Here is an 11358-nt window from a genome sequence, read left to right on the forward strand (position 1 = left end):
ATCTCTATGCTGTTTTTCCTATTTCTTATCTGAGGCTGGTTTAACTACTTATTTTCATCCTGGAATAAACCTGAAAAAGATCCATTCTTACAGCATCAAACTCTATGAAAAGCTGGAAGAAGAGACTGGACAGGTAATTTCCTTAACCTTTTAAGTATTAATTCAGATCAACACTAGGCTTACTAGCAGTCTTACAAAAAAGTTTGGAAATGACAAGTTCTATATATGTGTGTGTTCATGACTATCATAAGGCTCTCTTTTTACTGCAATATGTTCTCCTGCCTGCTTATCTATGCTGTAATCTGGTTCTTAGTCACTAAGTATTTTAGATTGTTTCCTAGATCCCTCTAAAGTTTAAGAATATCGTTTCCATAAAACATCTCAGAAGCTCAGCAGACTGAGTCTGCAACATTAGCTTGGTATAGGAGTTAAAATAGCATCAGGAACCTGGAATGAACAGATTGGTCATGATAACTTTAAAAATGTCCACTTAAAAATTCATGTGATATGATGCTGTCTGCACTTGAGAAGATTGCTGCAATTCTTCCCATCCCTATCAGAGATATGTTTTTATTTGGTGACTTAAGGAATGAGTATGTAGAGAAACACAGGAGTCATCTGTTTTGTCTGGCATCACTCAGCCATATAGATTTCATTTACATGTAGTGAATTCATTTTCATGATCCTTGCTGTACTAGTCTAAAGACTTGTTAATTGTAATAAAATGCTTTTTCTCTTCTTTCTACTCATCTAGATAAGATACTAAAGCAGATTATCATTGTGAATTCCACTAAAAGACTTATTCAGCCATGTTGATGTCCTTTGAGGTAGCATAGAAAAGGTGAAGTAAATAGTGTATAACAGAAAGTGAGCAGTCATTGTCCAGCTATATAAGGATTTCTACTTTATTAAAAAGACAAAAAAGGCGAGTAGTTATTCATTGTATCAATGAAGGTACTTAGTTAAATTTATTTTGCAGCGTCTCAATAGAAAAATTGTGCAGATGATAGACTTTAATATTAACTGTTACATATTTGTTTTTGTGATGTATCTGATACTATTTTTGAAAGTGTATGAGTGAATATATTCAAATATTAATCTAATCTTAATAAAGATAATAGGATAATGACATTAAATAAGATTTTTTACAACTGTTTTGAAGATAGTATGTACTAAGCTAGGAAGTTAATTGGATAACTTTCTAAAAAAAATTATTCTCTCTAGGAGTTTACATCTTAAGTCTTGTTCTCTCAAGGGCACCTAACTGACCTGAACTTATTTTTCTGTGATGTGAGTAGTAAAATTCTTGTAGACTTCCCATAGCATGTGAACATGCATTTATGTAGATGAGTAAAGGTTCTTTTAGTAATTCTCTTTTGCTCTTTGTTTCAGGCTGTCATCAGCCTGGCAGCATCAGAATTGCTTCAACCCCTACTAGGGTGGATGAATTCAAATACCAAATGACTCGTGCAGGTTGGCATCCAACAGAGCAGTACCTAATCACACCTGAGAAAGTGCAAGAGCTATTTCCCTTATTGAACATGGATAAGGTAAGGAACCTAATTTTATGAAAAATAGCTTCCATTGCAATTAAATATTGATCTATCAGATACATAGACATAAGGTCTGTTTCCATACAAATTGCACAAGAAATTACTGGTTGTCAGTGAAAAAAAGATGGTTTAGAAACTAAAATCAGACACATGCATTTTGGTGCATACTGAATGCCAGTGTGCATACTATTAATGATAGTATATATATTAATATAATAATAAATTATTGTAACCTTTGATTGCATGGGACAAATGAGCAGTTTTACTTCCTTAGACCATTGTTAAGTCAGATAGCTGTAGTCCTGTTATTACTATATGTTCTGGAATATTGTTTTGATTTGACTCCTTGAGGTTTTCTGCATTCAAGAAATAAAACTTTTTAAAAAAATATATAGTAAATTTTGATAAATTTTAATTTCTTTCATATTGTGGGATTTTACCTCTGTTTAGGTGTTAGCTGGCCTGTATAACCCTGGAGATGGTCATATTGATCCCTATTCTCTCACTATGGCCTTGGCAGCAGGAGCCAGAAAATATGGTGCCCAATTAAATTACCCCGTCCAAGTGACTAATCTGAACTCCCGATCAGATGGGACATGGGAAGTTGAAACTCCACTTGGAATAATTCAAGCAAAGAGAATCGTGAATACTGCAGGTAAGATTTAACATAAGCATTTGTATACTCTTTCAGATTTACAGACTAGCTGACGTGGAGCATCTACACTGAATTCTGTGGATTACAGGAATAAGTAATGCATATTTTATATGCAACATTCACTTGATTTGTGGCAAAATGTATTTTGCACATGTTACATTACAATATCATGAAAATTTAGCTTTTATGTTAATCGTCCTTGACTAGGCATTAAAAATAGTTCTTTTTGGTTTGTCTTCAGCAGTTATTAGTCAGACTGTATTGTTAGATTTTGGTATCAGAAGACACCTTTACTGGTCTGCAGTAGGTTATGTAGAACAAAGGCTAGTGTCTATGCATATTGTCCTCTAAAATCTCCTGGAAGCTACTCAGGAAGGGAGATGGGATGTACAAATGAAGAAGAAATGTCTTCACTGGTCATCCTGCTCTGGCAGGGGGGTTGGTCTGAATGTATCTTTTGAGGTTGCTTCCAATTCCTAACATTCTGTGATTCAAAGAGACTGCGGATTTGCTGCAAGAAAGATAACCCTGCCTGTTTCAATATTATCTTTCTCTAAGATTTAACTCTGTCGACATATCCTTGAAACAGAAGATTTTTGTTGCTCTTTGAGTAGAATTTTAAACATGCTGTTGGCTTAACAATACATTTTTTCATGTAATAAAAATTTCCTAATTCAAAGGAGCTTGTATTTACATATGCATTATTTATTCTTCATTGTGTTAAAGAAGCCAAACTGATCTTTCTACTTCAAAGAGCTTTGGGCAAGAGTCCTTTGCATTTGTGTCTTTTTTCCTAAACAAGTTGATAAATCTAAAAACCTCTACTCAATCTAAACTTCACATATTTTTATGCTGCTTTATACAAATTATAGAAAAATATGTTACTGGTGAAACTCTGCACCTCCTACACGAAGTGTGCCTTCTACTTCTTATTAGAAGACTTGCTGGTTTTGGTTATTTGAAAACATGTAGCATATTTACCATTTGGATGGAATTTTTGCAGACTGTCTGTCTCAAACTGAATTATATCTGCATTTTTAGGACATGAGTCTTTTGTGCATCCCATCCCAGTGAATAATCAGGCCTCAGTAGGGAGCTGTGATGGCTCAAGAGGATATTCTCTTCTTGCTCAGATGAGACAAATGAACTGGAAGCAAGGATATGTCTTTATAATTCCTTTCTGTATCTGTGTAATGAAAAAGAAAAAAGCACATATTTCTAGTGCAAAGCAGACAGAATTAAGAATTTGAGTGAGACAGGGGCTCTTCTCGTTGGTGAGTTGAATAACCATGGCTGACAGTTGGAATTAGGAGTGAATTAGACTGGAAGAGGAATAGACTGGGAGAGTGAAATGCTTGGAAAGGATTTCTGGGTGTGGTCGGGAGCACTGACAGCAAGTGGAACAGTTGTGTTAGAGGACTTGCTGAATAAGGAAGCTCAAACAGGGAGGGATGGTGACTGTGAGGATGGTGACTGTGGGGATGACACCACAGAGAGGGACAGTGGAAAGAGACCTGACATACTTCATTAAGGGAACTAGAGCTGGAGCTTTTTGGACAAAAAGATTAGGAAGCATGCTTGGGTTGTGTGTGAAACTGAGACTGGATAACTCAGGCTTCCTGAGCTGTCTGAGCATGAAAGACTGTCAGAGTGGCAAGGAACGGGTAGGTAGGGATGTAGGAGTAGGGAGTAGGGGAGTAGATTGGAAGGAAGAGAAGGTGGTGGGACAGGATTTGACAAGGAAGGAAACTGACTTGCACATGGAAACAAAATAGCAGAAGAAGGATTTAAGGTCTGGATTAAGAAGAGTCTGAGACAGCAGAAAGGAAGAGCAGATGTGGGACAGACAGGGATGGGGAAGTGAGAAGATCAGGATAGAGAGAAATTTGAAGTGAATGGAATAAAAGGGCTGAACGCTGAGAGGCTGACCTTTACTGGATGACCTTTCTTTCAGTGCCTGGGATGTAGACACCCTTGTGTTAGATCATTCCAGGCTTTCATTAAAGACTAACTGGGAAAGACATCAAAAAGTGTGCTTTCTCATCATATATCTCCCATACATACGCAATTACCTGGTATTGCTATAGGCCTGGCTAAAGTAGCAGAGATCTGAGAAAGTTCACCTTGAGGCTCTGAGTGTTCTCATGAGTGCCACATAATGACATTTTGGAGAGAAAGAGGACTACAAGAGTTCAGTATACTTTTTAGGTAGCAAACAACCCCACTCACAGGGAAAATAAAAGAATTTTACTTAGACTCCAAAGTCAAGCACTTAAAATATGAGAGTCGTCAGTATTTGATGGCCTTTGGACCGTGAGTTCATGGCTCTCAGGTGTCAATTCTGGGACAGCATTCAGTTACAAAATCACAAGCTCTCTTACTAATAGGATCTTTATGTCATTTGTTACACAGTATGGATATATTGGTCTGGGAGTGATCCAAGATTATGGAATGGAAAGGCAGCTCTTTTGGCAATGAGAGGCTTATTTAGGCTACAACTTCTAGGTACTCATTGTTCCTAACTATTGGCTCTGCATCATATGCATGAAATATCACAGATGTAGTAATTTCTTTATATTTTTCTGGTGTAGTTATCTTTCTTTGGCTTATATATCAAGTTAACATCAGGCACAGTTTTCTAGTAAATGCTTTTCAAAGTTTATTTGCAAAACCTAGAATGCATCTTTGTGAAATTTTCTTAAGTCTTTTTTATTATTTAGTAAGTTATTAAACCAACAATATATTTAGGTAGTTAATATATTTAATTAATTGTGTAGTTAACTGTTCAGTTAAAATAAACATTTAAAGCACGTATTGCTTAACATTCTGGCTAAGGATGTGAAATCAATACTGTATAACACATACTTGTCATAAATATTCTCTCAGCTAGCATTCATTCTTCTTCTCAGCCTTGCCTCATTCCATTACAGATCATGACTGGTATAATTCAGAGCTCATATTTTAGGCTCATGTTGCAATATGAGCAGAGAAAAATATATCAGAAGGCTCCTACATTCTCTCTCCCCACCTCATCCCCCAGCTGACATCTGCTGTGGAACTGGAACAAACTAGTTTCAGCCAATATGTAGCTGTTTCTTATGTGAGATATCCATTTTGGAAGAAAGCAGATGCCAAATAAATAATCCCTGACATGAACTAACTGATACCGAGCCTGCTGAAGTGATTTACAGCCTATTTCTTATAGGCATATATAGACATACATTTGCAGACATGTACATTGTGTATACACAGCCATTTATACATACATAGAAAGGGAAGATTTTCTTTTTTAAAAAACAAGAGATAGATTACATAGTTCAGCAGATATGCTAAGTAATAGCATCACTAAATATTTGAGATTCAGATGATTGCGATCTTTACAATTTAATCTTCACAAATGTCCTAGAGATAAAATTTATGCCTTCATTTGTCTTTACTGTGTGTGATAAGACTTGACATCTGCTTCCAATTAGAATTTAGTTCCACAGAATATATTCTTCCTTCTGCCATTTTTATGTTTGTAATAGCTTTTGCATATGGTTCAAAGAGTTTAAACAAAGAAACTGTAGTATTTTTTATTTAGTAAATGTCAGTTGTTGTTATTCTCAGCAATTATGTAAGCACTTATCATGTGTGATTTTTTTTTTAGAAGTAAAATATTTAAGACTTTATTTTCTGCAAACCTTAACTGTTTGCCTTTAATTCAAAAGCAATTTAAAAATGAGCTGTGTTTGTAATGTACTTCTGCAAACTTAATGACTAAGAAATTTTAATATTATTTTGGAAGAAACAAAGATAAGTTTCAAAGAATTAAGTCTACCATTTTTATTTTCTTTGAGCATCTTGAGTATGCTTGCTCTCTATTATGTTCCCTTGGATTCTGTTTTAATGGGTAAACAAAATAATGAATTTATTAGAAGCACATTACCAGAGCATTATTTCTTTTTCAAATACCTCTTTAAGCCCCAGCAATTTTGTCAGAAAAACAGTGCATGATACTAGAGATGGAGTTTCTGTTACTTCACTTTTCCTTCTCCTGTGTGGATTATTAGCTGACATTTCCTTAAAATAGTTTTCTTTGTAGGTGACATGGAAGTGCCCAAATCAAAGGAAGTTCCCTAAGGATTGTTAGCTTCCACTTAAATCCACATTTGTATTTGTCTTGTGTAACAGAGAAACCCTTGCAAATATGCTAGAAGTTCAACTTCATTAGATTATTGTGGTTTGTTTTTGTATAAGGAAGCATAAATCAGATTTCAGTACCCTTAAAAAATGCTTTGGTTCACTCACTGTATGGCTATGGCATGATCTTCCCAAATTAACTGACTTAACAAGTGTTCCGTCAGTGAGTCTTCTCCAAGTGATGAAGATGCCATTGAGAAGCAAAAGCCTTACATATGATGAATGCAGAACAACAGATATTAGGTTTTAGTATTTACTGGGCAGGAGCTTTTAACTGAACAGATCCCTCTATCATGATCCTGGATTTCCTGCTCCCTTGCTTTAGCTGGCTATCAGCAATTGTCAAGTGAGTTGCCACAGAAAACGTTTTTTCTCAGAAACTTCACAGTTTTAGAAACGGTGAGTGTTAGATCCTGCGGCTGGTTTGTAATACTGAGTATGGTACTGACAGCCCTCCTGGTGTGGGGAATGACACAAGGCCAGCACAGCCCATCTCAGCTTTCCTAATTGCCCTGGTTTAGGCCATGCCAGAGATGAGAGGATGTATTCCTAAACTCATGTCAGCAAGCAGTGCAGGCTGGCTGCTCTCTGCAGGACAAGGACCCAAGTGTGGTAACAAGGCTGACAGGGCAGGGGCCAAGCCAGCAAGGGCTCCATCCTATCAGGCACAAGGGAAGGAGCATGGCAGGCCAGGACCAGCAGCTGAGATCAGCCCATGGTCCATATCTCCAGATAAGCTTGTGGGAATGAGGCACAGGCAGATCTATACTGATGAAATCAGGCTGAGGCCAAGCCTGGAAGTTGATCCACAGGTCATGAACAGGTGATGATAACCAGGGTCACATACTGATCAGTGATCACAGACAGAACCACAGAGACAAGACTGGGCTGAGGTCAGGCTGGGAAGTAGTCAGATCAGGGTCTGAATCAATGAGGCCCATAGCCAGGCACGGCCATGGTTGTGACATAGCTGTAAACAGTCACACCTTCGATCAATCCAGCTCAGACAGGTTCTGAAGGCACTGAGCTGACCTGAAAAGGGGCTCCTGGGCCCATGGGCAGGGGTGTGGGTGGAAGTCCTAGGTGAGGCTTCTTAGGATCATTGACTGTTTGTGCACTCGGGGCCCTGAGAGCTAAATTTTGACCGTATCTTGGAGACCATGAAATTGAAGTAGGAGCATCTGGGTAAGACAAGTAAGCAGCGTAGAGGAAGAAAAGTTGTATGAGTGTAAATCCCAGGAAAAGGGGCAGATGTGTTAGGTAGCATAACTTGCTGGAGATAGGTTTTCATAAGCAGTTTGGGTTCAGCTGGTTATACCATACTGATCTTCCCTCTTTTTTTGGGTGCCATATAGTACATCACCTCTAATTTGGAAGTCTCTGCTACCTCTTCCTCCTCTTCCATTTTGCCTTCCCCTAACCCTTACTCCTACTCTGCCCTGAAACACTTTCATTGGATTCTCCCCCTTAATTCCTGCTTCTGAGACCTCAACTCCTTGATCCAGAGAGTGAGGAGAGTGAGGCTGAGGGATATGCCAAGCTTCTTAGAGCAGCTGCTGTCCTGGTCAAATGTGTCTGATTCCCAGGTCTGTATGTTCCAATCTCATAGCATGTGTGAGCCATGATGCAGAGCCCAAACGATAAAGTTTGGCAGTTAAGTGGCTTCCACTCCTTGATGTTGACAGCGGTATCTCACAAAGTGTGTCCTAACAGAGAGAAACAGCTAGTCTGGAGGTACAGAGATTTAGGTCTTCTTTAACTTATGCCTAGTAGTATACATGAAGGGTCTGTATAGGCTTCAGTGTCACGGAAATTGTTGCTTTTTCTGGTCACAGTCTCTGTCAGAACTTTTAGTTGGGCAGCTATGGGAGAGCACATTGACTACTCTCAAATATGAACATCATAATGAATTGATTGCTATGTGAGAGATTTAATTAATATGAGTCACATGCTGCATATGAAAGAGGAGAGAAACTTAAATTCTCGAGGTTATCTGGCTGAAAGTACTGCCTTGCTCTGTTGGAGTGTTAGGACTTGACTACTGTCTTGGAAAAACATGTTGGCTCATTTGGGTGAAAGTAAGAGGCTATGTGAACACCTATGGTGTGAGCTAATTTATTCTGGTTTTTGAGTGTCTCTGACTTTGCTAGGACTGCATTGCAGACTTTACCGAAATAAACCGTGGTATTTGTGGGACTATTAATTAAAATATCTTCTTAACTTTTAGAAGCCTAATTTATATTTTTCCAATTATATTTTTTAATAGCTGTATACTATAATAATATATGGTAGTATAGTTAGGAACAAGGACATGAAATTATAGAGGGAAAACTATGCTGGATAATATGAAAAGTAATTTGAAAAAGTATGGAAACAGGTTTCTTTGTCCCATACCTTAAAGTGCAGTTCTTCCTGAAAATGTTTTACTGTTATTTTCCGTTCATTGAAATTAGTCTTTGAATATTTCTATTTTGGTTTTGTTGTTGGTTTTTTTTTGTCTTCTCTAGGCTTCTGGGCCCGTGAAATAGGCAAGATGATTGGCCTGCAGCACCCTCTCATACCCGTTCATCATCAGTATGTTGTGACATCAACTATCCCTGAAGTGAAAGCCCTAAAAACAGAATTGCCTGTGATTCGTGACTTAGAAGGATCATATTATCTAAGGCAAGAAAGGGATGGTCTTTTATTTGGTCCATATGAAAGTGAGGAGAAGATGAAGCTGCAAGACTCATGGGTAACAAATGGAGTCCCAACAGGTAATTAAGAACATTAAATCTTTAAACTTAATAAGCACTAGCACATATTTTAATGTGTATAAATCCCAGCCTCTCATGCTGCTTTGTGTGATGGAAAATAGAAAATATTTGCAGTGTGTGATTGTAATGCAGAACTCTTTTTTTCAAAGAACAGAACTCTAATGATAAGAGTGAATAGAAATAAAAAGGCAACATTAAAAAAGCCTATTTGAAAAAGGCCCAAAATACATATCTACAACACAGTCTTACTCTACTATTTGAACAGGTGCTCATGTGTTGTGGTTAGATGCAGTCACCAAATCTGTGTTATGTATCCTTTTGCAACTGAATAGGCATTTTTGTAAGCTGCAGTTCTCTCCAGCATACTCACAGTAGCTTTGGATTTTTGCCGTTCCAACAGAGATAATGTAGTTGTTGAAGAGGAACCAAAGTATAGCAAAAGGATGTCTTAGACAAAATGCTATGCTTCGATGTAAGTGCAAGAGAGCTGTAGATTTGTATAGAATCTTTGTACAAAAAGTCCCAACCATGTCATATGACTGTTTAATTAAAAAAAAACCAAACCTGAAATTACTGTTTTATATCTAGGCTTCAGCTTTCCATTCACTTCTAGACAGAAATATTTAGTAAATACTGTTCTGTTTTAAAAAAACTCAATGTGTTTCCTGAGGAAGAGCAATCAGCATTATTGAGCTTTGGATTGCATTGTCACACCTTCCTGAATTTACTTTACTGTCTCTAGTAGTGTCAGGTCCCTCTACAGACTTATATTCAGTAATGCCTAGAGCCCAGACTGAAGGCTGAAGTATATACAAGAATTCACTAAATACCATGGAAATCATAAGCTGACACAGGCAGTCTTTCTTCTCCTTCCCAAATTGTTGGCATATTGAGAAAAATAAGTGGGTCTTAGTAACACAGAAGGAAGTTTCTCTGTTTCTCCACTTCCTTTCTACTTCGTTGTTGAATTTGTGTTACCTTAGGATTAAACAAATATGTATAAACTCGATCCTGCAGGTAACTAGGAATTTTGGCGCACCATTTTTTCTTGTGTAGGATGGCAAAGGCTTGAACATACTCACAGATGAATTCCGTATAACTTTTGTATATGTAGATTGTATAAGTATATCTTAAATGTAAGTATTTTCAGTGTAATTAAATATATAATAAGAGTCAAATATTTGTGCAGGTTTTGGAAAAGAACTTTTTGAGTCGGATTTAGACAGAATAATGGAGCATATTGAGGTTGCTATGGAAATGGTTCCAGTTCTGAAAAATGCAGACATCGTAAACACGGTTGCAGGTCCTATCACCTATTCTCCAGACATTCTTCCTATGGTGGGACCTCATCAAGGTGTCAGAAATTACTGGGTAGCTATTGGTTTTGGGTGAGTATATTCTTCATGGCAACTTTTGTCAGTCATACTGTTAAGATGGCAGTCAGCTCAAGCTTTACAAATTGTCATGGGTTTGGGGATTGTTTTACATGTATTTTATGTAAAGTGTAATTGGAAATAGTCTTAATTACCACTGCCTACATAGTACAAGCATTCTATTACTATTTCTTCATAACTCTCACAATTTTTTCCATTTATTTTCTCCTTTTATTCTGGAGGCCAGTACCTGTGACACTTAATGAAGCAGCAATAAATGGGTAGTACTTTGTGCTGTCTGTGCAACAAGTTAAAGTCGTAGAAGTGCTGAGCTTTACGATACACTTTCCAGTTCATTTTATGTATTGCTTTGAATTACTCTGTGTTCAACAGTTGTTTGGCATATGCAAAAACTGCTGTCATTGAAGTTGTGGCAAGAGTGATTGGTACAAGGAGAAATTCTAATTTGAGGTATTACTTTCAGGTGAAGAGTGGAAGGCATGCTAAGCAGAAGGCACTGCCAACATACTGGGTGACTAACCACTCTAGGGATGTGATCACAGCTGTGGTTCTGACTGTTTAAGTTTGAGCTGAGAAATGATGTTGCTGGATATTGGAGGAAAGCAATACAGTGTGACTGGAATGGGTGTTGTACTGTTGTCATTTATTCACTCCTGCCCATTATATTTTATTTAAATGTGACTTATATCTTACACGCTCTGGCCTTACTGAGGTCAGTGGTAAAACTCTTACTGACTTATCTTTAATTGTCTTAGTTTGACCATTGATTCAAGATGGATAGAATGAACTGTGAGCAGATACAGGACCTGCTCAGCATG

General features: G+C 37.5%; 1 protein-coding gene across 1 annotated transcript in view; it reads left to right on the plus strand.

Annotated features, from left to right (window-relative positions):
* LOC104544749 (dimethylglycine dehydrogenase, mitochondrial-like) overlaps window positions 1-10990 on the plus strand; it is a gene marked incomplete at its 3' end in the record, with an annotated part of 17317 nt that extends 6327 nt beyond the window's left edge. The window contains exons 3-8 of the mRNA XM_010189695.1: window positions 35-144; window positions 1397-1550; window positions 2004-2208; window positions 8898-9146; window positions 10336-10534; window positions 10913-10990. Coding sequence (XP_010187997.1) covers window positions 35-144; window positions 1397-1550; window positions 2004-2208; window positions 8898-9146; window positions 10336-10534; window positions 10913-10990 — 995 coding nt within the window. The remainder of the gene's footprint in view (window positions 1-34; window positions 145-1396; window positions 1551-2003; window positions 2209-8897; window positions 9147-10335; window positions 10535-10912) is intronic.
* Window positions 10991-11358: the final 368 nt, after the last annotated feature.

The sequence above is a fragment of the Mesitornis unicolor genome, unplaced genomic scaffold (assembly GCF_000695765.1).
Source record: "Mesitornis unicolor isolate BGI_N332 unplaced genomic scaffold, ASM69576v1 scaffold29988, whole genome shotgun sequence".
Taxonomy (NCBI): Eukaryota; Metazoa; Chordata; class Aves; order Mesitornithiformes; family Mesitornithidae; genus Mesitornis; species Mesitornis unicolor.